This window comes from Galeopterus variegatus, unplaced genomic scaffold (genome assembly GCF_000696425.1).
Source record: "Galeopterus variegatus unplaced genomic scaffold, G_variegatus-3.0.2 Scaffold2917, whole genome shotgun sequence".
NCBI lineage: Eukaryota > Metazoa > Chordata > Mammalia > Dermoptera > Cynocephalidae > Galeopterus > Galeopterus variegatus.
The window spans coordinates 130,660-156,706 of NW_007729028.1; the positions used below are offsets into that span (position 1 = coordinate 130,660).

At 46.7% G+C, this 26,047-nt stretch overlaps 1 protein-coding gene across 1 annotated transcript; it reads right to left on the reverse strand.

Moving 5' to 3' along the window:
• Positions 1–900: 900 nt before the first annotated feature.
• On the reverse strand, positions 901–5,740 carry LOC103599345 (zinc-alpha-2-glycoprotein-like). The gene is made up of 4 exons (XM_008583452.1): positions 5,665–5,740; positions 3,452–3,709; positions 2,357–2,629; positions 901–1,446 (listed from the first exon to the last, which is right to left on the reverse strand). Exons 1-4 carry the CDS (start codon positions 5,738–5,740, stop codon positions 1,124–1,126), a joined length of 930 nt encoding a protein of 309 aa, XP_008581674.1. The 3' UTR covers positions 901–1,123.
• Between the last annotated feature and the right edge of the window lie 20,307 nt (positions 5,741–26,047).

Below are 26,047 nucleotides of genomic sequence, written 5' to 3' on the forward strand. Positions count from 1 at the left end.
ACTTGATTGTTTGGATTTTCCTCCTAGTGGACCTCTACTATTTAGATAGTTTTCTTGTTTTGTTTTTGTTTTTTGTTTTTGCCCCAGAAGAGGGGAATGTGGATTTTATATGGACTAAAGAGTAATGGCTCAGCTTTGATTTTCAACATCAGGACAAAATATAAAAAAAGAAAAAAAAGTGTAGCCTTCACACTTAGGCTCTCAAGAAAGATAAGACGGTTGACTCAGAATTCCGAAGACGGAATGATTTCCTTAATGAACTCAGCTTTAAGGACTGATTTTAGAATCATCCAGAATGGGTGGCTAAGGACAGGGTGTTAAGGAAGCTCTTGTCACACAGGTAGAATACACAGTCACAGGCAGGTGAGGACTAATGGAAAGGTCAGGTGTGACTGAGTTCTGCTCTCCTTTGGGTTTTGACCTGTGGATGGCGGTGGGTGAATCAGTTGAAAGAATACACTCAAGTGGATTTGCAGAGGGTCCAAAAACATGAGGGTCAATTTCTCTTTCCTTTGGAATGTGCCTGGAGAGATGAGACCTGTCAAGGGTGAAGGAAATTCAGTAACTGGAGCCGAGGGTGACATTTCAATGGGAGAGAGTAGAGCTGGAGAAACTGAGGTATGGGAGAGGCTGGGGTTTGCATGAAAGAGGTTTCAGAGTTCTAGAAAACATAGCCAGGAGGCCATGGCTATATCTGTGAACATCAGCAGTGGGTGCCTGAACAGTGCCCAAGGGACCAGGTGGTTGACACCACACTTGGGACATGCAGGTCAAGATGCCCAGTAAACAGTGCTTGCAGTGGATACCAGGAATTTCAGACGAATCAAAGGCTTGGGGACAGAAGGAGTGATGAATGGAGGCGCATTTCACGGCACATGACAATTACAGAAGAGTCCGCTGTGCTGCACAAGGAGATGATTGTTTATTAGGTTTACAGATTAGACAATGGGGTTTGCAAGGTGAGGTGATTTGGTGGTGAGAGTCAGCCCAGTGCCCGGTATTCACGTCTTCTGTCTCCAAATCCCCCATCTGTCTGTCCCTGACACTGCCTCCATGGGCCTTGCTGATGACACTGACAGTGACTGCTGAGGCTGAGCTGTCTCATGTCAGGCAGAAAGGGTGGCTACTGGGGCTGAGTCCCCGAGTTGCCAGCAGCTCTTACTACTGGTTCCCCAACCCACCTCACGATGAGGGGCCGGGCCAGGCTGCTGTGCTCCACATAGCAAAAGTAGGGGCCTCTGTCATAAGCGGGGATTTGCACACTCATCCAGGCCTTGTAAGTGCCATTCCTGCTGGGAACAACTGCCCCCAACTCAGGCCCTAGTGGGACACCAGCTCGAGTCCAGTACAGACGAATTTCTTCTGGGTAGAAGCCAGTGGCCTTGCACGTGAGTGTCCTCTTGTTTCCTGGGGCTGCACGGCTGGTGACTGACACAGAGGGAGGGTCTGTGGGGAGACAGAGTGTGGAGAGTGAAGGCTTGAGGTTGAATTCCCCAGCCCATGTCGCTTCTCACCCCCACTCCTGGATGTCAGCAATCAGCAGAGCTCAAAGCTCCACACCCGCCTCCCCCAAGAGAACATTAGGAAGATCAGGGGAGGCTGAGGCTTCCCCAGAGCCTTCTTGCTGGCTCATGTAATGTCCTCAGCCACTCTCTAGGCCCCTCCTCACCCCGCCGTGCATTGACTTCTGAGGGCAACAAGTTGTGAATGTCCCATCCCCTTCCCCATTCGTTCCCAAATATCAGTGGGCTTTGTGGGCCCCCTCCCCCAACCTCGGCCCAGCCCCTGGTTCCCTCTGTGGCTCTTTGCTTCAAACTCTTCCCTGCTCCATGGCACAATCTTTATTCTCAGTCCTTCTCAAAGCTAGCTCTCAGCTTGTGGCAATCAGTTCTGCTCACACTGGCTGGTTTTCGTCTTTCCTAGGCAGACTTTTAAAAACCTGCCTTCTCTCCACAGACAAGACAGGAGGCATCATCGCAGAGAGAACTGACAATGGGATCTGGGATCTGAAATGTGGAATTTGAGTCCCAACTCTGCCTTTTATGGACATTGTTAATCTAACCTCTCTGCCCCCAGCTTCCACCTCTGTCAATTGGAAACTATTTAGGGAAGCCCGCCATGGACTCAATGGCTTTCCTGTACCATCCTGCCTGAAATTTTGATCTATGTTCTTTTCAGACCCCACATCATGTCTTCCCAGGGATGGAATGAATCCTAGGAGGTGAGATTTGGGAGAATAAGGGAGTTCCAGAAGTGGACAGAAGAAGCCTGAGATGTTCCCCTGAGCTCCCAGCCTGAGATCCCCTTGGTCTTTGGCAGCTCAGTACTGGAACAGCCCATAGGACACAGGGAGTACCTTTTCGGTCCAGGTACGGCTTGCTGTATTCCAGGTACCTTCGCAGCAGGGCAGGGCACTCCTCCTCCAGGTACTCCCTGGCTCTGTACACAGAGCCTTCTGTCTCCCACTTGTGCTTGATCATCACGGCGGCTGGCTCAAAGGGGATCCAGGCTGGGATATATTTGTTGAATTCAAGGAAGGGTCGTCCATCGTAGGTGTACCTCCAGAATGCTCCACTGCTTCTGTTATTCCGGAGCTCACAACCAAAAATTCCCTGAAAAGTATGAGACCCTGAAGCCTCCCCCGTCCCCACAGGGATTCAGTCAGCCTGGTTCCGATTTCATGTGAGTAACTCTATTCCCGTATACTTTGCACCCAATAGGAGTAAAGTTTTTGAAATGTCAGCATGCAATCCCTTCAAGTTGGCAAAGAGGTTACTAGGTGGACATTCAGCAGGGAGGGGAAACTCTTGTCTGGCATTCCAGCCAGTCTGAGATGAGATATATTAAGGAAATATGGGTGGTTGTGCCCCATCCTACATGATGGGGATAAGGAGGAGATCATGACAGACTGTTATGTCCTTCATAGAATCAAAATAGACAAGGTTTACAACATCTTTAAAGATAGGTCTCAATGCTTCAATTGTTGCAGATTCAGACCAAATAATTGAGAACCTTGCTCATGGTCAAATGGCTGGTGACTGGTGAAGTCACCAGGTAACCTGTAACCTGGGTCTGGCTGACTACAAGGTTGGCTCACTCTGCACCCAACATCCCTGGACAGGGTGGGTATAGCACCTTCTAACGTGGGGCCAGGCTTGGGCAGGTGGGGTGTGGAGGTGAGTTGTCACAGGTTGCTGGATAAGAAGTGACTCTGACATGGACTGCTGTGTGAGCTGATGCTGGGGGGAGTGTGGGGGAAGCGATAGGGAGGGAGGGAGCAGATGTGCTGTGGGGTGGGGGGAAGGTGGACATGTCTGTGCACTTCTCCTCGTGCCTCCTGTTCCTCCTTTGGGGTGGGGACTGTCCCCTCCTGCTGACCCCTTTCCTCCCACACTTGGGCTCTCTCTCTTGAGCTAACACCCTCTACCCCAGCAGTTTTTAGTCCACTGACCTTCACTGTTGTAATAGTCCATGATTTCTTGCAGAGTCTCCATGAAAATTTTTTCCCTGGCCTGCTGAAGTTGGGTCTCATTGTTCCAGTCCTCCATTCCTTCCACATGCTTCCATGGTCCCAGGGGCTCAGCCTTCCTGCTGTCACTATTGTACTCAAAGAAGGGCTGGTCATTCAGGAAGCCAACAGCCTCAAACGTGGGGAAGCCTTCTCTTGGCTTGGACTGCCCAGTGTAGTCATAAGTCAGAGAGTAAGTACCTGCAAAGAAAGAGAAGACTCTGAGGGCAGGAGTCCAAGCATGTGAGTCCCAGTGGGGGCAGCAGAGGGCCAGGAGGGAAGACCTAGCCTCTGGGCCTCTTCTTCCCCAGCTCTGTCTGCTCTGCTGTCAGCCTCACCCATTGGAGGCTCGCTCCAGTGAACAGGCTCTACTTCTATTCTGGGGATGATATTTTAGAGACCATTCTGTGTCTTCACTACACTGTTTCCTCTGCTTGGCACCTAAGAAGACAATATCTCTCAGTCACCTTGCAGGTCAATTGGAACCATGAGACTGAGTTCTGGCAAAAGGGAAGTGATGTCTTTCTTGTGGTCCAAGCCCTATGAGCTGGCTTGACCTGCTCTTTTCCCTTTAGGTGATGACTGTGGAAGTCACAGGATGAAAAGGAAGAGTTGCAAGATGAAAGCAGCCTGGATCCCTGGGTCATCACATGGAGGAGGTGAAGTGCTCTGATCTGCATTAAACTTTACTTGAATGAGAATTAAGCATTTGTTGGGTTAGTCACTGGAAGCTTTATTTGTGACTGGAGAATAGCCTCATCTAACCTGGCAAACATCGTTGGTTAATGATGGGTTTATGTTCTATGAAATAGGTCATTAGGCAATTTTGCTCTCGTGCAAACATCATAGAGTGTGCTTACACACACCTAGATGGTGTAGCCTATGACCCACCTGTACTACATGGTGTAGCCATTATAACCTGACGAGACCACTGTCGTGTGTGAGGCCCATCGTTTAGCAGTGCATGACTGCATGTCCTATTAGTTCTGTTTCTCTGGAAAATTTTGATTAATGCAGATTTTTGTGTCAAATGTGATTAACATTCTAAATGTGATTAATTGTTACAAAACTGCTGTGTAAAACCTTGATGGAGTTTGGATGTATTGTCCTCCCAGAACTCATGTGGAAATCTGATCCCCAATGTGGCAGTGTAAGGAGCTGTTTGAGTCATGTGCGCAGATCCCTCATGAATGGATAAGTGCTCTCCCTGTGGGGTGGGGTTAGTGAGGTTTCACTTTATTAGTTCTCATGAGAGCTGGTTGTTTAAAAGACCCTGGCACTTCCCCTGTGCCTGTCTTCCTTCCTCTCACCATGTAATCTGTCTGTACCCGCCGGCTGCCTGCCGCTTTCCGCCATGAGTAGAAGCAGCCTGAGGCCCACACCAGAAGCAGCTGCCCCAGAAGCAGAAGCCAAATAAACCTGTATTCTTTATAAATTACCCAGTCTTGGGTATGCTGTTATAGCAACCCCAAAATGGACTAATACACACCTATTCTGAAAGTCTGAAAAAGTACCAAACTTTCAGCTTGCACAGTTGAGTAATCATTAACTTACGTGTCATCATCCTGAAAATAAATTTGCCATAAACAGCCTCATTCTCCCCACCTAAAACTGACTCTGCATCTTCTGAGCCCCTCTGTCTTTTCACCCAGTCACTTGCCTCCCAGGCCACTCTGTCCTTGTCTGACTGGCTGAGGCCACCAGTTTCCTTGCGGTGGCATCTCTCCAGCTAACCTGCCTTCACATTTGCCCCACGGGGCGCTGTCTTTCCCCGAGAGTCAGACCAGTGCATCCAGCCCCTTGGAGGAAGAGAAGCACCTGGAGAAAGAGCTGTCCATGTGCAGGTCCTGCTCCATCCTGGCTGCCTGACCTCAGGCAAGTCACTTCACCTCTCCGGATCTTAGTTGTTCTTTTTCTTTCATCTGTAAACTAGGGGTTTAGATTCAGATTCCTTTAGGCCGTATTGAGCTTGAGTCCAGAGCTCTGTGAGTGTTTCTAGAGTGTGTGAGCTGAGTTAGTGACAGCCTCGGACACCTATTAATACGGCACACGAGGAACCCCGGCTGCATTTGTGGCACTTCTGCCAGCACATCCACCCTGCTCCTCCCCTTCCTGCCATATTTCTCCCATGCCCATCGCTTGCTCTCCCCTCTCACCATCTTGGGCATCCTGGAGGAATGCAGAACCCAGAAGGAGCAGCAGGGACATCAGGACAGGCACCACTGTTGCCATCGTGCCTACTTGAAAGGTTTGCAGCAGGAGACACAGGTATTTCTCTGGGTCCCGGAGCCCTGCCCAGGGGTTGGTGAATCTACAGATAAATGAGATTGGCAGAATGGGCTCCTCCCCTAACAGTGAGAAATGAGGACATGCAAAACAGGCTGGCAGAGGTTGTGTTCAGTGATTCCAAAGACAGGATATACAGACTGGGAGCTGAGATAGCTGATCTTTACACTGGGCCTCTGTGTCATCTTTGGGTGACAGAATGCCAGAGTGCAGGAGGTATGTGTGGCTCATGGCAGAGGCCTGGCACGTGTGTCACCCTTCCAATCTGTGATGACATCCCCACCTTGAAGTCAGTGGGGGTATTGGATGTGGTCAGACCACATTTTATTCTTTCACTCTAGAAAATTCTCCACACGTGTAGGTCCTGGTCCTGGGTAGACCCCAGCTAGGGTCCACCACACCCCACCCCACCAGAGCTCTGTCTGGAGGACATTCACATGTCTCCCTCACTCGCTTTTCACGCTGGGTGAATCCAAACTTTTCTTCACGGAAGCAGATATAGCCACATACCTCTTTGGTAGCTTCCCTTGCAAAAGAAACCACAGCTGTGCACATGGCTTTGGCTCAGCAAGCAGATGTGCCTGCCCTGGACGAGGGCCTGGGAAGCAAAGAAGCAGATACAGCTGACAGCCTTTTCTTGTGGTCTTGGTAGCGGTGCAAGTGCCAGCTCCTGGGGGCAGCAGAGCAGCCTCAGTCATGGGGTGTCCAGTGTGCAGTCCATGGTGGTGTCCTGAGTCTACGCTGTGGCACATGGTGGCCCCTGCTGGCAGATGTGGTGTGTTTCCAGGCCTAGGTCCAGGAGTGATTTCAACTGAGCTTCTCCTGCCTAATTCTGAGCCTGAGTTCTCCAGCCTCTCCATGGACTCTGAGAGCTAACCATTAACACATTTATTTTCTGATTAATGTTGGAGTGGGGTTCTGTTCCTAGCAACGAGTGATCATGGCTGATACAGATATTGGTACAAGGATTGTTTTCAGGCAGCAGACGCTCAGGAAAATGGACACTGACCTGAGACAGAACTTCTGTTGGCAGATATGAGGCAATTTTCACAAGCACGGGGGTAGTGTCTGTCATGTTCCTTTCTCTGTCCCTAGTGCTCAGCCCAGTGCTTGGCAGAAAGAAGGCAATCAACGAACAAAACAGATCATTGGATAATGAGCAAAGACAGAAAGAGACAGCCACATTTGAGGGTTACTGAGGCCAATTTGGCAGAAACAGAGTTCATGAAGAAGAGGGAGGGTGGGGTAGGTGGGGGTGATGCATGCAAAGGGGCGTTGGAACCAGAGTCTGGGCAGCAGCAACCCACTGGATGTGTCCAGTGTCATCCAGCGAAAGCACAACATTCCATGATGTGTCTCTTCTCTCTCCGCCTGTGTTCTCTAGGTCGTATAACTTCGTATCATGTAGGCTATACGAAGTTATTACGGGCTACAGAGGAAACCAGTTATGTGGAAATCGGGTCTCTCCATGCATCTTTGGGGTCTGATGGGCTCTTTGCAGAGGGTCCCCCAAGCACAGAGTGACATGCTCTTCTAAGCCGACTGAGGAGTTATTACAGAAGGAGATAATTGTGGCAGTGAGACTCTCCTGGGGTGGGGCCTCCTCAAGTTGCACTTGAAATTGGTCCTGCCTGCAGCGAGATCCGTCAGTCATACTCTGTTGTATGCGTGGGAGGTGACTGTGGAAGGACCCAAATTTGGGTCTCTGGACCTGGTTGTCCTCCCTGGTGATCTCAGTCAATGCCCATGGCCAGCCCACTCCCAGGTCACCTCCCTCATCAGGCCCCTCCTCATCAGCTGTGTCATCTCCATCTGGTTAAGAACAAACTTCTGACCTCTTCCTGGTAATTTTGTTAAGCTTCATACCTCTTCTGAAATCTGACTTCTTCCAGGAAGTTTCTTTTAGTATCTGCCCTTCAAGATATTTTCTCTGGGTGTCTGCCCACCAGGAAGTTTTGTCTGGGTGTCTGCCCACCAGGAAGTTTTGTCTGGGTGTCTGCCCTCCAGGAAGTTCTGTCTGGGTGTCTGCCCTCCAGGAAGTTTCTCTGAGTGTCTTAATGGCTCTGTGCCCATCTCCTCCTCCCCTACAGCTGGCCAGTACTTGGGTTTTCTGGAATTTCCTTTGTCTTGCCCACCTCCACCATCCCTCCTGTTATTTAGGGTCAAATCTCTCATTCCAATCTTCCTTAGCACTGATGATTTCATGTGGACTTTTGTTTTTCTCATTGATTTGATATTTTTATCCTGTCATGAGCTATTCTTTATTTGTCAAAAGTGTCAGGAGTTGCTTTGAAATATCACTGACTGAAATATTTACTTCTGAGGTATTTATTTTTTCTTCTGTGACTATATTGAATAAATTTGTCACAGACAGCTGTTCCACATATTGCCCACCCAATACTCTCTAAGAAAAATCACTAATATGAAAGAGAACTAGGTACTGTGGTGCTTATTCAGGCCAATTTCCCACTGAAAGAGCTTGGAATAAGGACAGAATCAGAACTCAGCTCCTTCGCTGGGTCTCAGGCGTGGGCTTACAGTGTCCCTGCTCCTCCCCATCCTTGTCCTGAACCTGGAGATTTTGAGAATACTTTTAGTGGGTTAAGTAGGATTCTGAGGAACACCATTCAAAGCCTCTAAGCCCTACTCTTTCCCTCCCATTGGGTTATCCATCCTGTTATGTCCCTTCTCCTCAAGGCTTCCTTGTCCTCATCTTCTTCCTTGCTGGTGGATAAAACATAAGAAGCAGTGAATGCTTAGTCCAGGTGGCAGGTGACCCCTCTGCGTCATCTCAGGGCCCTCTTCCTTCAGGCAGGCCTCAGTATGCTTCACTTAGATGCTCTCTGCTTCCCACTTCTGCTTGGGGTCCGAGGCTGCTGGGTCCTAGGGAATTCAGGCTGGGATTTCTCTGTTGAAGTCGATGAAGTCCTGTCCATTGTGGGTATACTGCAGAATGCTATCCCGCTCTGTCTGTGTTTTTACTCCAGAGCTCTCAACCCGACATCCCTGAAGTCATGAGATCCTGAAGCCTCTCAAACCCCACATAGTCAGCTGGCCTGGATTTGCTTCATCCTTCATTCATGGTGTTGACTCCATTTTGGTCTTAAAATTTTTTTTAATATTTTATTTTTGTTATGTATTTTACCCTATAAAACTATAAAAGCAGTTGGAGCTTAAGTCAAGTTTTTGTTTTAAATAAACTTGCACATTATTTCTTCCAATTGTGTCATCTGTTAATGATTTATCCCCTTTTCTGCTTCTTCCCTTCCCTTTGTCAATCATTTCCTGGTAAAACTTCTTTGCTTAAGACAACAAGTAATTTTTATGCAAAGGAATGTTGTTTCTTAAATATTTCCTGTTTATTTTTCACTCAATGATTTTCATATCTTTTTCCTGTTTGTGCTGTCCTGATGTTTCTGTGTGTAAGAAATAGTAGAAACCAAAGTGTGTTTTTTACTCTTAAACTCACCACAATACAGAGCACTTCTGGTCACCCAAATGTATGTGTCTGTGGTTTCCCTGCACATCAAGCAATTCTCCAGCAGACACCAGCTGGGTGTCCTTCAATTTAACTCAATTCTGACAATACCTATCCAGGGGTAAAGTCACACCCCACAGCATAGGGGCTCAGTTCCACAAGACTGTCTTCCCCACTTCAAATGCTAACTGCAAGTCTGGCTACCCACAAATTCTGTTCCACTTGGCTATAAATTAGAAGTTCCTCCAATTCCCTTCTTGGGTTCAATTAATTTGCTAGAGTGGCTCACAGAACTCAGAGTAATACTTATGTTTACTGGTTTATTATACTAATAAAGGATATGATAAAGGATGCAGATGAACAGCCAGATGAAGAGACATAGGGTGAGGTCTGGAAGGATCTTGCAAGAACTTCCATCTCTGTGGAGTTGGGGTGCACCGCCCTTCTGGCACGTGGATGTGTTTGCCAACCCAGAAGCTCTCTGAACCCCATAGTTAGGGATTTTTATGGCAGCTTCATCACATAAGTATGATTGATTATTACCTCAGGCCCTCTCTTCTCCCCAGAAGATGGGGGGGGGGTGAGGCTGGAGGTTCCAAGCGTCTAATTATGGCTTGGTCTTTCTGGCAATCAGCCCACAAAGAGTCGCCTCATGAGAACAAAAGATACTCCTGTCACCCAGGAAATTCCAAGGGATTTAGGAGCTCTGTGTCAGGAACCAGGGTCAAAGACCAAATATTAGAACAAAAGACAGCTCAAGAAATCATGTAGGTTTTAGGTTTTAGGAGCTCTGTGACAGGAACCAGGGACAGAGACCCACTATTTATTTCTTATGTCACAATGTCATGCAATGTCAGATATTATAAAGTTCATATTCTAGAAGATGATCATTTACCTTTTCTTTCCCAAACTGCCACCACACATATCTATTTCCTATCATCCATCCTTCTAATGTAAATGTTATATATGATCATTTGAGTTATATCTATATTAATTGTTTTCATTATTATGACTATGTAACACCTTTACAGCTCTGCTACATAGGAAACTCATTCCTCCCTCCGTCTGGATGCAGACAAGAAACGGAGCACACCCGGGGTCCTCAGGCAGGAGCTGAGAGCAGCACCCCCACTGCAAAACGGGCCAGGGGCACCTGAAAACACCACTTCCTTGCAGGTGGCCCACCACAGCCACTGCCACAGACACAGATGCCACAAAAGAGGCTTGATGCCACAGCAGTAGCCACAGCTACCATGCAGGTGGCCCCCCAGACACCTGACTGCAGTGACACCAGCGGAGACCAGAAAAAGAAGAGGGTATCTCTCTCCTCAAAGCCCACTCCAGCGTAATAGAAGAAGCAATTGCTCTACTATGCCCCTGCTTTGTTTCTGAATTTAGTAATTTCTGTCTTCTCTCTTTTTTTCTTGGTCAGTCTAGATAAAGGTTTGCAAATTCTGTTGATCTTGTTTAAAGAATCACACAGACACAAAAAGACTATTAAGCAGTCTACAAAGCACAACTGATATAAATATTTTAATCAAACATTAACTTTACATAATTATTTTAGGGTATAATAATCTTTATATATATATATATATATTGTGTGACTTGTTAAATATGTAACTATCATTCATTTTCTTTTGACAGACTTTGTTATGGGATATTGATATCAAGGTCAAAGCTCATTTCTCATTATGATCTAATTTTTTTCCTTACTATATTTTCTTTTTTTTTTTTTTTTTAAAAGATGACCGGTAAGGGGATCTTAACCCTTGGCTTGGTGTTGTCAGCACCACGCTCAGGCAGCGAGCCAACCGGCCATCCCTATATGGGATCCGAACCCGGGGCCTTGGTGTTATCAGCACCACACTCTCCCGAGTGAGCCATGGGCCGGCCCACCTTACTATATTTTCTGCATCTCTTCTCTTATGACAGTTTTGAATTTTCTAAATCAGATAGTTAAGAACATTTTTGTTTTCAAGAGTTCATCATAATACATTTCTATATTATTAAGTAAAGAAAAAGAAAACTAATTATTTTACTTTTCCATACAACTTTTCTCCCTGGAGCTAATAGTTATTACTTTGTTATTCAAATGCAGACAACTCACCTGCCATATTAATCTGCTCTCAAGACATTCAGAAATCCTGGTTATTCAGTTAATTTATCTTCTCAAGAAGTCTTTTCTAGATCCTTCTGATCATCTCTTGTTAGACAGGTTACTCTTCATACCTGGGGTCTCCCTTTATCTCAGCCTGTGAATCCCTTTGTCTCTGTCCTCCGTAGGACATTCCCTTGCCTATCCCTCATACATCATCCTCTCTTAAATTACTTTTAATTTTAATGGAACACATTATCAAGCAGCTGTTGGAGGTAAACTTTTTGAGTGCTTGTATATCTGCAGATGTCTTTATTGTACTCTTATGCTTGACTGACAGCTTGGTTAGGTATTGAATGTTACGTTAGAAATAATTTAATTATTTCTTATAATTATCGATAATTATTAATAATTAACTATTTCTAATAATGCCTTCAAAAGTTACAGGCATTGCTCCATTATCCCCTAGCTTTCCCTAGTGCATTTGAAATCTCAGAAGCCATTCCGATTTCTGATTCTTTTTTGTCCCCTCTGAAAGCTTGTAAAATTTGATTTTTTCTCTAGGTTTTTGAAATTTCATAATGTTATTCCTGGGTATGAGTCTGTTCCTTATTCTCAATTCTTTTTTTTTTTTTAATGGAACCCTATGTATAGCTATTGTACTTTCCAGCTTGGTAAATTTCCTAAATCTGTTTTCTCCTACTTTTTATTTCTTTTTCCTTTTACTGTAGTTTCTAGTAGATTTCCTCCACTACATTTTCCAACCCTTCTACTGAGTTTTTTAAATGTTGCTTTCAATTTCTAAGAGCATTCTCCAAATATTCCATTTTTAAAAGTTAGCATCCTTTTTTTGTTTCCCAGCTGCAATATCTACTCTTTCTCTCTGGGTATATTAATTTTTTAAAAAAATTTGTCTTCACTCTGACTGAGCTCTGTTTCTTAAAAGTTACTTTTTTTACTACTTATTTGCTTAGGTCTATACCTTTCTTGTTAGAGGTCTACCTCTGACATCTGTTAATCCTTGGGCATCTATTCATGTTTAAGAGCAAGGGGTGGGGAGACTGAAAAGCTGTTTGAAGCTTTGAGTGTATACAGGAGCTTAGTGACTGCCAGAATCACTGTAGGTTGAGATGGCTGGTCATTTAACTTGGGAATCTTCAAAGTCTTTATCTTTTGATCTTCTCCTTTTGGATTAATGTCGGGTCCACCATCAGCTGACCTGAACAGCTCTTGCCTTGCTATCAGTCCCTCCCTTGGTGTCCCTTCTGGTGGGTGGGAAGATTGCCCAGATTCCTCTTTCCCTGGTCCCCTTTGGGAGGAGATGGAGGAAGAGAGCCATGAAGAGAGGTGAACACAGCTGCCGGCCCCAACCAGCCCATTAAAGGACACTCAGATGCGGCGGGGGTTCTGTCAAGCAGTTCCGTTTATTATCACACAAGCACTTGCTTTTATAGGTGGATGGGGAGGGGAGGTTTTAACATAATCCTATCAGCTTAAAGATCAAGAGAGCATACATCCTATTTTAACGCCTAGCTATTGCAATCACGCAGTGTCCACGAGCGTGGAAGCATGTATTTGGCCAATAAGGGCTAGGGCAAGGTTCCCACAGACACTCCCATCTTACTTCCTCCTGGCACCATCTTAGGCTGCCATGTTAATATGCCCTTGTGGGCCCATAATGGAACCGCTTGTAATGTCACTTAAGGTAGCGTTAGTTTTTAAGGCCCAACATCTCCCCCTTTTTGTTTTAATAAGGCAGCTGGAGGTGGCTAACCTTTCCAGCCTCACCTCCATTCCCTCTGGTGGCTGTGCCTGTCTTATCTTGTTTCCCTCTGGAAATCTTACCCATCATTGACTATCCAGCCAAGCGGAGGTGGGGCAGAGCCTTATAACTTGGTGTTGATTTTTTGAAGGGCCACAATCTGGCAGATAGCATAGGACCCCAGGATGATAAGAGCAAGGAAAATGGCTAGGGGGCCTGCCAGGGAGGACAGCAGGGTGGTGAGCCATGGGGAACTTGAAAACCAGCTTTGGAACCAATTACTATTGGCTTCACATTCTTTTTTTTTTTTTTGCTTTTCTAATCCTTCTCTAAGCTTAGCTAGGGAATCCTTGACCACTCCAGAGTGGTCGGCATAGAAGCAGCACTCTTCTTTGAGGGCAGCACATAATCCTCCTTGCTGTAAGAACAACAGGTCTAGTCCGCGTCGATTCTGTAAAACAACTTCAGAAAGTGATGTTAGTGATTTTTTTTTTTTTTTTTTGTCGTTTTCCGTGTCCGGCAACGGATCGCAACCCTCAGTGTCGCCCCCGTACCGGACTGGGACCGGCAACGGGATCGCAACCCTCGGTGTTGCCCCCACGCCTCGCTCAGCCAGTGAGCGGGAACCAGTCTGTATGTGGGATCCGAACCCTCAGCGGGAGCGCCTCCACGCTTCCCAAGCGGCGCACTAGCGCAGTGCGCCACCGGGCCGGCCCGATGTTAGTGATTTTTTAAAATGTGATACAGACACCTCCAAGCGGCCAAGATCTATGTCCACTGCCTCCCTAAGGGAAGCTACCTGTTGATGTGCCAAGGTTATTCCGGCGGTCCCAGTACCTGCTCCAATAACTCCCAAGAGGGAGCTGATGGCCACCGCAGCTGCCCCTGCGGCCCGCTTGTTTCGGGTCCACTTATTTCGGGTTTTGGGGGTGCTCCAAGTTTGGAATAAACTTTCCCTGGGATACCAGTGTACTGTGGGTACAACAGACACAGCTACACAAGTGTCTTCTGCCAGGGAGGCATTGTAAATACACTGGGTGAGCCCCGCCTTGTTGCATAACCAAGATCCATTAACCACTTGGGTCCAGGGGGCAGTGAGATTTGCTACAGCGCTGCAAAAGAGTTTGTTGGCACCTACGCAGGAACCTTTGCCAAGGACCTGCAGGAAGGTGAGTCCGGGGTTGGTTTTATTGTGGTTACGTACACATTGGCTAGCGTTTACACCTAGCAGAGTGGCATTGGGCAATGCTACTGCTTGATTTATCTCTGCCTGCACATGGCACTCTTCTTTAAAGAAGGCGCAGAACTTCATAAACAAGTTTGGGAGGAGGACAGCCTTACAGAGCATTTTCCAATCTTGGGTTGTGCAGGGTTGGTGTGCTAAGTCCTGGAGGATGGTTTCTGCCCATGGGGAATTGGGCCCATCCTCTGCAACAGCATTTTTCAGCTCTTTAAGGTTATGAGCTTCCCAAGGATACCAAGCAGCCAGCATATTTCCACTGGGGGCAACGTTGACAGGATAGGCCTGAGGGGCCGCTTCCCCCCATGGGGCTGCGGACGGCTGGGGGTTCCCAGCGAGCCATGGCAAGAAAAGCCTGCGGCTCTGCCGGGGGTGTTTTTAAAGGTGGGCTAGCCTCCTCAACTTCTTCAGGTGCCACTTTCTCTCCTTTGGCTAAACTTTGGTGGGGTGAGTATGCCGGGAGAGGAGGGTACAGAGTAGGGGCATAGGTATCACTTGATGGCTCAAGGCCTTGTATTGGCAGCTTAGTTTCCTTTTTTCTCTCCTCATCGAACTGCGCCCAATCCCTTTCTGCCCCTTCCTGATGCTCGGGATGGAAGCAAAACTTTAGGGCAGAAAAGGTTGGGTAGAACCCTAAGGGGGGTCTAGACCGTGACTAATCTCATTCTTTCTGGCCAGGGTCTGAACCCGGTCCCAAGTCTCATATGAGAACAAGTTGGACGAAGGTGTTCAAGGGGCCACCTGCACCACATGACGCCAGGCATTGATGGCCGTGGAGTCAGATATTTCTAGGCCTCTGCTTTTTAACATGTACTTTAGAGCCTTGCAGGCTGGCTCATCGCTCTTTCCACACACGCCTCCCATGCTGCTCCACGAGGAAGGGACAAAAGGAAGCAACAGGGTAGAGAAGTGCAGGGACTTCCCCCTATTATGGTACTCAGCCTGACACACAGGCGGATTACTTCACGGGGACTACCGCGGTTGTGGGGGCCACTCCGTTGGTTGGTCACCCTTCGTTGACCTTCTTTCAGGACCGAGCAGCCAGGGGCCTCACTCGCTCACCTTTTACCCACGAGTTTTAAGAAACTCCTCACATGGGGCACCACTCTGTCAGGTCCACCACTGGCTGACCCAAACAGCCCTTGCCTTGCTATCAGTCCCTCCCTTGGTGTCCCTTCTGGTGGGTGGGCAGATTGCCCAGATTCCTCTTTCCCCGGTTCCCGTTGGGAGGAGATGGAGGAAGAGAGCTGTGAAGAGAGGTGAGCACAGCCGCCGGCCCCAACCAGCCCATTAAAGAACACTCAGATGTGGCAGGGGTTCTGTCAAGCAGTTCTGTTTATTATCACACAAGCACTTGCTTTTATAGGTGGATGGGGAGGGGAGGTTTTAACATAATCCTATCAGCTTAAAGATCAAGAGAGCATGCATCCTATTTTAACGCCTAGCTATTGCAATCACGCAGTGTCTACGAGCATGGAAGCCCGTATTTGGCCAATAAGGGCTAGGGCAAGGTTCCTGCAGACACTCCCATCTTACTTCCTCCCGGCGCCATCTTAGGCTGCCATGTTAATATGCCCTTGTGGGCCCATAATGGCACCACTTGTAATATCACTTAAGGTGGCGTTAGTTTTTAAGGCCTGAGAGGTTAAGATTCCCCAGAGAAAACTCCCAGTTTCCTGCCTGAGGGAGGGTCTTCAAGAAGGCCTCATTGACGTTCAGCATTCTGGGAGCTAAGTGACAAAGGGGGGCTGGGGAATGTTTGAAATAGGGGTGTTTTGATGTCTAAAATGGGGGAAGATATCTAGGAATTTAAGAGCCTAAGAATTTTCTACTAATCTTCCTTATTTATCCCTTCCTTTGCCACCTTCAGAGGTACCTTGCACTGTCATTTCCTGAGCCTTTTGGGGATCTCAAGGTATAAATCAGCTTGGGTCTAAGCCTCCCCTCTTAGGGTATGGACTCTAGATCTCTCAGTTCTATGTCTGTAACCACTTCCATCTGCTTTCTAAATTTCTCTTGTTGCTGTTGTCTCCTCATTCCCACTTCCTGACCTTCTTGGTTTATGTCTTTAAAAGAATACCTTTACTTCTGTTTTAGTGGGGTGGAGTGAAAATAGACACGTGTTCAATATGCAATCTGTATTAGGAATCTCTAGGCATTTCCCACTTGAAATTTAGTACGTTTTGATGATAATAAGTACGTTTTATATCATTCATTTGTTTGTAATACCTAACTTCAGCACTTAGGATTAATACAGTTCTTTGGAAGAAATACATTTTATGTAAGACATCGATTTAGATATTTTTCTGTTTAAGCTAGTTTGGCTTTCAGGGCTTGGAATGGCCTGAACTTTCTGAACATTTGGTTCAGACATTTTATGAACCAAATACACCACTGTATTCATGATCTGTTGGGCTTGAGACATATTGGCCCAGGGTTATCAGGCAGTAGGAAAGGACAGTCACCAACTCAAGACAGCGGCACAGTGTTTCCTCTTCTTTGGTCATCTTCGTGGGGGGTTTGCTGATCTACTCTGAAAACTGCATCACACAGACTGTATTTGGTCCTTGCATCACAGCAGGAGAAAAGCCCTTCTGGGAATCTATTTCATCAAGGGTTTAGAAGTTCCTGGAACCATTCCTAGACACAGACTTCTGCTTGGGCCTGCAAGTTGGCTTCGTTGAGGTGAGGGGCCCACACTGGAGACAAATGTCCTGCTGAGGCTCTGAGTTGCCCGCTTGTGTTAGTCAGGGTTCTCCTGAGGGACAGGACCGGTAGGAGACACACACACACACACACACACACACACACACACACACACACATCTATATACATACACATATATGTGAAAGGGAAAGTATTAGGGGAATTGGCTCATGTGATTACAAAAGTAAAGTCCCTCTGCCAGCTGGAGGACCAGAAAAACGGGTAGGGAGGCTTCCAGAGAGGCAGGTAGCCTGACTCAGTCCAAGTCCAAAAGCATCAGAACCAGGGGAGCTGACAGTGCAGCGCCCCATCCCCCAGGTCAGAAGCCTGGGAGCCCTGGGGGGGAAGCCACTGGTGTCCCTGTTGCAAGTCCCAGAGTTTGAAAGCTGGAGAACCTGGAGTCTGATGTCCAAGGGCAGAAGGAGAAAGAAGCATCCTGCTCCAGAGGAGAGAGAGAGCCAGTGAGAGAACCAGCGCGAGCTGAGTATCCCTCTCCTTCTGCCTCCTTCCACCTCGTCTGCCCCCAGCCCACCCATGCTGAGGGTCGGGCCTTCCTCTCTCAGCCCAATGGCTCACATGTCAATCTCCTCTGGAAACAACCTCACAGACACACCCAGAAACAATGCTCCACCAGCCATCGAGAATCCCTCAGTCTGGTCAAGTTGACACCTGGTATTAACCGTCACACCCCTGGCACTCATCAGGCAACTCCCCTCCACCCCCACCCCCACCCCCGACCCTGGTGGAGCAAAGGGAGAGGACCTAAGGGCTCTATATTGACTAAGAGGTGGGAGGTCTTTCTTTTTTCCACTGGGGAAATTGCTTTTGACTTAAGCATGCCACATCGCCAGTAAGGTGGGCTTGGATTTCATTTGTGTGCCAGTTATCCTTCAGAGGCCAGCCAGAATTCTTTCAGAAATCCACCCTACCTAAACCTGGGCTGGAGCCAAGGACCAGGTGGGCTGTCTCCACCACATGGATGAACACCACCAGCGCTTGGGCTCCTGTTCTTTGGTGGGCTCAGTCCTTGGACGTTGCTAGCACCCATGTGCCACTTTATCTCAGGGGGGCATTGCTAGTTTGATACATCATGTCAGCTGCCGAGGACAGTGTACTTTTGCTTTTACACATCTTTCCTTACCCCCATCTCCACCCAAGCCAGCGACATGCCACTCATTCTCCCCACCCCCAGCCTTGGCTGAGGGGCTCCAGAGAGAACAACCCGCAGCTGGGTTTGGGCGCATGATGGACCACCTGGAGCTTTCCAGGGCCAGCGAGAAGTATAGCTGTGCTTCCCTCGACTGTCATGCTTAAGGCCAGCCAGGAGAGCACCATGTCACCACGTCGATCGTGGCTGGTGAAGACACCGTCAGTGGCCACATTCGGTTCGAAAGCCCAGTGAGGGATTTGGGTGTGCTGCTCCCCCTTCCAACATACTTAACATGTGGCACTGCCCACTGCCACTCCTGCCATCCTGGAATACTGTAGATTCCAGTATGGGGTGCTGTAGATTCCAACATCCATCCCAACATGCACGGGGGGTGGGGCAGCAGGTCATCAGTAGCATACAATCCTGAACTAGTCCTGTGTCCCATGTCCCTGAGAGTCATCAAAAACCAGTGCGTTAGTACCATTTTGACATAATCCTGCTCCAATCTATAGGAACAATCAATCTATAAATATAATCCCTTCTCCCAACCCTTCGGACAACTGGTCGGCCCAGTGCAAAAGTTGGAGTGTGAGGGATTGGGGAAAATGTTGTGAAAGGCCATCCTCCACAGGCCTTGAGCATCTCTGCATGTTTATGCTGGGCACATGGGAAACGCAAAGCCCTGTCTGATCTTTACCACCATTTCTCAGGGTAGTGTTTGCAGCGAACAACTTCAAGGGATGAACTACTAACCCCCCTTGGAAAAAAAAGCAGGCATGTTTGTGGCTCATTACAAATACATGAATGCCCCAAGCTCAGTGTTCCTTGACTGCAATGCAAGCCCACTGCCTGCAGAGCATCCATCTGGATGCTTGGGTCACCGTCTGGGATTTAGGGACCCAGGGGAACGCGCCAACACGCTGCTCACGCTGCTGGCTGTCCTTTGAACCAGAGCTCTCCTGTCTTCTGCCAGCGTCCATGAAACAGTAACAGGCTAATTTATTGGCTTGCAAGTAGGATTAAATTCTAGACCCTGACAAGCACAGTCCCGTCCTTCACCTGCCTGCACTGGGGTTCCCGCCTGAAGAAGGGATTTTGTGTGCTCATCCAATCAGCTGCCTGGAGTGGGGTTTAGCGTCAGGATTGCGTTGAGCGGCAACGGCCGCTGCAAATTCAGGAAGCTCGGTCCACCACTGCAGGGCGAACGGCCAAGACGATCCGGCCCTTGCTGCCGGCTTCCTAGGACTCTTTTGGGGACACCGGAGACAAATTCAATCCCATGTAGATTGGGCGGGAGCACCGTAGGAACGATATAAAAGTAGTCGCCAGGTGGCGCCCGATTGCCGGCGGGACCGAGACCAGGACAGGCTGGAATCCCCGGAATCTGCCGGGAAGGGAGGCCTCCGCTATTCACAGGCCTTTTATGCAAGTTGCGGTTCTGAGCCGCGTCACTGCGGGGGCTGCGGCGGCCCATGTGGTCCCAAGGTGGGCAGGGTCTGGGCTCCGCACAGACGCGGAAAGAAGAAGCCTGTCCTTACCCCGGTACCTCGCTTTCCCCTAGACCCCTTTAACTGGGGGCCGGAAGCCGCTGCATGCTTTACTACTCTCCACGGCGGGCACAGGGATCGAACCCTGGACCTTGTTACAGCACAACGCTCTAACCCACTGGGCTAACGGGCCAGCCACGCTTCTCTACTTTCCAGCACGCCCAGGTTGGTGTTCCTGGAGTCTAAGAGCCTGTCAGTAGCGGGCTGGGAGAGGAAAACTAGATTTGCAGCCGCTTCTAAGTCAGTGGAACAGGGTTTATTTCTTTTGATATCGTGTAAATAAGGAGAGAACTAGATGCAACAACACTCACAAATATTCCAAAACCGAATAAAAATTATTTTCCACCTTGTTTAAATTTGCGATTTTTTTTTTTACCACGTAAGAGTTCATCTGCCCCGTCTAGTGATCGTAAAGTGACAACTTCTACCCCTTTATCCTGCTTTTATTATCTCCATCCTAAATTCCTGATGTCCGCATCTCCCTCCACCCATTTTCAATAATTCTCCATTGTTTTCTCCTCCCTGAACCCACACTTTCTGGGACCCGTGCAACCCCTACTTAGAGCTTCAACCTCCCTCAGATTATTTGAAACAGTAATTCCTTCCTAGGATTTTACCCAACACTCATAGAGTGAGCGTTATATGGTTACTGATCCAGGTTCTACAGACCTGGGTTTGAAACCGCCCTGGCTCCCCCACTACTTGCTAAATGTGTGACCTTGAGCACATTACTTAATTCCTCTGTGCTTCAATTTCCTCATCACTAACATGGATCAAGATATTATAATAATAGCTTGATCACGGAGTTTTTCTTGTAAGAATTAAATGACATAAAATAAATAAATGCTGTCTGCTATAAACACCTAGTACCCATCACCGTGCTATTCAGGATTTCTGTCCACAAGTTTTCTGTCCCAGTCAATGTTCTTCCCAGTGTCCTGTGTCTTAATCACTCTTACTTGGGAAATAATCCAGGCTTTTTCCTGATCTCTCCTCCTGGAGCCTGATTCTCTGCATTTCTTTCTCTAATCCCATCCTTTACCCCTTATTCCATAACTTGCTATCAACAGTTCGCCAGGTCTGAGGACCTGGGCTCTAGTTTTGCACCGCACCTGGCAGTCTGGATGGCCTGTGCAAATTACTTATGCTGAGTCTGTTTCCTCATGTATAAACTGGACTAGAAGATCCTTTCAGTCCCATGTAGCTGTAACAGTCTATGCAAAGGAAAACAACATTTTGGGAGCACTTAGCACGGACCGCAACTGTGGGCTGTATTTACTGAGCAACTTAAGTGCTGAGCATGATCTTTGGCAATGCAGGTACAGGGCAGATGAAGAGGCACACCTTCCTTGCCCTCATGAAGCCTACGCAGGCTGGTTTTGTTACATTAAATTCTCGCAACTACCATGAGAGGACTCGGTGGTGCAGTGCAGCCCACATAATTAAGTCACTTGTTCACTGTCAAATAACTAGTGACTGGCAGAGTCACCACGTGAAGGTGAGTCTAGCACCTTCTAACATGGGTCAACTGGGACAGGTGGGATGTGGAGGTGAGTGGTCCGAGTTTCCTGGATAAGAAGTGACTCTGACATGGCCTGCTGTGTGAGCTGAGGCTGGAGTGAGTGTGGGGGACGAGATAGGGAGGGAGGGACAGATGTGCCGTGGAGCGGGGCGAATGGGGATGTGTCTGTGCATTTCTACTTTTGCCTTTTGTTCCTCCTTTGAGCTCCAATATTTTCTTCCTACTAACTCTCCTTTTCATACCTCTTGGGGGCTGCCCCACCAGTGTTGTGAAAACAGTACGTAGCTACTTTCCAACCACGACTTTCAGTCCCTTGGGCTTTTCTGTCCTTGGAATAGTCCATGATGTATTGCAAGGTCACCATGAAGATTTCCTTCCTGGTTTTCTGAACTCAACCCTCCTGTCATCCTCCACCCCTGCCACTTGGCTCTCGGATCCCAGAGGCTCAGCTTTCATGCCCTTGCAATCATAGAGGAAGAAGGCTTGATCGTTGGGATGGGCAGTGGCCTGAAACCCAGGGAGGACTTCACTGAGCCTGGAAAATCTGGTGTAGAGAAAATCATAGTGTAAGGACCTGTGAAAGTGGAGAGGACTTTGAGGGGTGGGGTCAACTGTGGAGTCCCATGGTGGGGCAGGAAGGGGTCAAGAAGGAAGACCTGGTCACTGAGGTCAACAGCTGCTACCCAGGCCCTCCTGGTGTCTGGACATTTCTTCCTCTTAGCCCCACAGCGTGGCATGCTTACATGGGCAGAAGGACTTGCCTTTAAATGGTAGAAAGTACAGAAAGGAAAATTTACTAGAAAATTCAGGCATGGAATAAAACCACAATGCTGCCTCTGCATCACCAGTTCGTTGAGTTGCTAAGTTGAATTCTTGCCATACTGGTGAGAAATGCATTTGCTTACTATTTGTAAATGTTACAGATTTAAAACCTGCACAATCTTAAGTAATTGTTGGATTATAGTTTTGTTTCCTCCAGATTTCTGTGGGATGATGAGCCTGGGACTAGCTTAGTGCCCTTTTCTCTTCTAGATCACGTAGGATCCCAGGCCCAGGGCAGTTGTATCCAAGTCTGTGGGGGGATGTTTTCTTTCAAGTTCTGACACTTTCCTTCTGCCGACCCCTCCTCAATTCTGGTTCCTCGTGTCTCTCACTCTCTCCCAAACTAGGTAGATACCTTGTGGAAAAGAGGGATGGAGAGAGAAAAGAAAGATCCCTCCTTCCTCATGGAAAAGAGAAGGAAGGAAGAAAAGAAAATCCCTCCTTCCATTGATCTTGGGTTACAGAGACGCCAGGCTTCCACACTTCTTTCCACCCCCTGCCCTTGGGTGACCTCTGCGCCCCGGGTGCCCTGCTGCCCCAGGCCTTGGCACATGTTGTCAACATATGGCCGTGGGAGGAGGCTGGTCTTGTCTGGTGGGAAGAGGAGGAAAAAGGAGGGCATTGTTAGTGGAATAAAGAAGTGGGATGAGAGCTCTCTTTACCCTTGGGGGCTTCTTTCCTGGCACCAATCCTCAGAAAATTGTGAAAGAGAAGTTTGTCTTGGTGCTTTAGGGTCCTGTCAGAAGCTCAGAAATAATTAGGCAGAACCTCCCTCCTCTCCACCCTCAGCACCAACCTTAGCCTCCTGCCCTGAAACCCACTCTGACTCGGGGCTGTGAACATTTATAAATGGAGCCATTAAGGAATCAGGAGAAATTCATGCAATTTTTGAAAAATGCCCCTATGCCCTAAGCCTGTGTATCTCTCCACTTTCCACCCCCACTTTAGACATTTATTTATTTATTTATTTTTAGTTTTTAGTTAATTTAATTTTATTTTGTTAATACACAATGTGGTTGATTATTGTGGCCCATTATCGAAACCTCCCTCCCTCCTCCGTCCTCCCTAGCCCCCCTCCCTCCCAACAATGTCCTTTCTGTTCGCTTGTCATATCAACTTCAAGGAATTGTAATTGTTGTGTCTTCTTCCCTCTCCCCCCACCCCAGTTATTTGTGTATTTATTTATTTATTTTTAGCCCCTACAAATAAGTAAGAACATGTGGTATTTCTCTTTCTGTGCCTGACTAGTTTCACTTAATATAATTCTCTCTAGGTCCATCTTTGTCATTGCAAATGGCAGTATTTCATTCATTTTTATAGCTGAGTAGTATTCCATTGTGTAGATGTACCACATTTTCCGTATCCACTCATCTGATGATGAACATTTGGGCTGGTTCCAACTCTTAGCTATTGTAAAGAGTGCTGCAATGAACATTGGGGAACAGGTATACTTTCGACTTGATGATTTCCATTCCTCTGGGTATATTCCCAGCAGTGGGATAGCTGGGTCATATGGTAGATCTATCTGCAGTTGTTTGAGGAACCTCCATACCATTTTTCATAGAGGCTGCACCATTTTTCAGTCCCACCAACAATGTATGAGAGTTCCTTTTTCTCTGCAACCTCGCCAGCATTTATCATTCACAGTCTTTTGGATATTAGCCATCCTAAATGGGGTGAGATGGTATCTCAGTGTAGTTTTGATTTGCATTTCCAGAATGCTAAGTGATGTTGAGCATTTGTTCATGTGTCTGTTGGCCATTCGTATATCTTCCTTTGAGAAATGCCTATTTAGCTCTTTTGCCCATTTTTTAATTGGCTTACTTGGTTTTTGGTGTAAAGTTGTTTCGGTTTCTTGTATATTCTGGATACTAATCCTCTGTCAGAAGTATATTTTGCAAATATTTTCTCCCATTCTGTTGGTGGTCTTTTAATTCTGTTAATTGTTTCTTTTGCTGTGCAGAAGGTTTACTTTTTTTTTTTAACCAGTAAGGGGATCGCAACCCTCGGCATGGTGTGGTCTGCACCACGCTCAGCCAGTGAGCGCAGCGGCCATAGGATCCGAACCCACGGCCTCGGTGCTATCAGCACCACACTCATCCGAGTGAGCCACAGGGCCAGCCCAGAAGCTTTTTAGTTTGATATAACCCCATTTGTTTATTTTTCCTTTGGTTGCCTGTGCTTTTGGGGTCATATTCATGAAGTCTGTGCCCAGTCCTGCTTCCTGAAGTGTTTCTCCTATGTTTTCTTTAAGAAGTTTTATTGTTTCAGGGTGTGTATTTAATTCTTTAATACATTTTGAGTTGATTTTATATGGTGAGAGGTTTGGATCTAGTTTCATTCTCCTGCATATGGATATCCAGTTATCCCAGCACCATTTGCTGAAGAGGCAATCTCTTCCCCAGTGTATGGGCTTGGTGCCTTTGTCAAAGATCAGATGGCTGTAAGTGTGTGAGTTGATTTCTAGATTCTCTATTCTATTCCATTGATCAGTGTCTGTTTTTATGCCAGTATCATGCTGTTTTGGTTATTATTGCTTTGTAGTATAGTTTAAAGTCAGGTAGTGTTATGCCACCAGCTTTATTTATTTATTTATTTTTTGCTCAGAATCGCTTTGGCTATGCATCATCTTTTGTTATTCCTTATAAATGTCTGGATAGTTCTTTCCATTTCTGAGAAAAATGTCTCTGGAATTTTGATGGGGATTGCATTGAATTTGTATATCACTTTGGGTAGTATGGACATTTTAACTATGTTGATTCTTCCAGTCCAAGAGCATGGGATATCTTTCCATCTTCTTGTGTCTTCTTTAATTTCTCTCAGCAGTGGTTTGTAGTTCTCATTATAGAGAATTTTCACATCCTTGGTTAACTCAATTCCTAAGTATTTTATTTTTTTGGTGGCTATTGTAAATGGGCAAGCTTTCTTGATTTCTCTTTTTGCATGTTTACTATTGGAGAATAGAAATGCTACTGATTTTTGTGTGTTGATTTTGTATCCTGCTACTTTGCTGAAATCATTTATCAACTCCAAGAGTTTTTTTGTACAGACTTTAGGCTGTTTAATATATAGGATCATGTCTTCTGCAAACAGGGACAGATTGACTTCATCTTTCCAATCTGGATGTCCTTTATTTCCTTCTCTTCTCTGATTGCTCTGGCTAGTACTTCCAACACTATGTTGAATAGGAGTGTTGAGAGTGGGCATCCTTGCCTAGTTCCTGTTCTTAAAGGAAAAGCTTTCAGCTTTTCCCCATTCAGTGTGATATTGGCAGTGGGTTTATCATACATAGCTTTAATTATGTTGAGATACTTTCCATCTATACCTAACTTATAGAGTCTTTATCATGAATGAATGTTACTTTTATCATATGCTTTTTCAGCATCTATAGAGATGATCATATGGTCCTTGTGCTTGATTTTATTGGTATGGTGTATCACACTTATTGATTTACATATGTTGAAATAACCTTGCATCCCTCAGATGAATCCCACTTGATCATGGTGTATAATTTTGTGTATGTGTTGCTGTATTCTGTTACCTAGTATTTTATTGAGTATTTTTGCATCTATATTCATCAAGGATATCAGCCTGTAGTTTTCTTTTTTAGTTGTATCTTTACATGGCTTTGGTATCAGAATGATGTTTGCTTCATAGAATAAGTTTGGGAGAATTGCCTGTGTTTCAATCTTTTGGAATAGTTTGTAGAGAATTAGTGTCAATTCCTCTGAATGTTTGGTAGACTTCTGTTGTGAATCCATCTGGTCCCAGGCTTTTCTTTGTTGGGAGCCTTCTGATAACAGCTTCAATCTCTTTTATTGTTATTGGTCTGTTCAGATTTTCTTCATCTTCTTGGCTCACTCTTGGTAGTTTGTGCGTGTCCAGAAATTTATCCATTTCCTCCAGATTTTCAAATTTGTTGGCATAT

What these genes read in the sequence shown, in the direction of transcription:
- LOC103599345 (XM_008583452.1), bottom strand. Translation starts at nt 5,740, where the DNA reads ATGGCAACAGTGGTGCCTGTCCTGATGTCCCTGCTGCTCCTTCTGGGT. An exon ending in CCTCCAGGATGCCCAAGATG is followed by an intron (nt 3,710 to 5,664) that starts GTGAGAGGGGAG and finishes CTTTCTTTGCAG; the next exon opens with GTACTTACTCTCTGACTTAT. An exon ending in GCCGTACCTGGACCGAAAAG is followed by an intron (nt 1,447 to 2,356) that starts GTACTCCCTGTG and finishes GTCTCCCCACAG; the next exon opens with ACCCTCCCTCTGTGTCAGTC.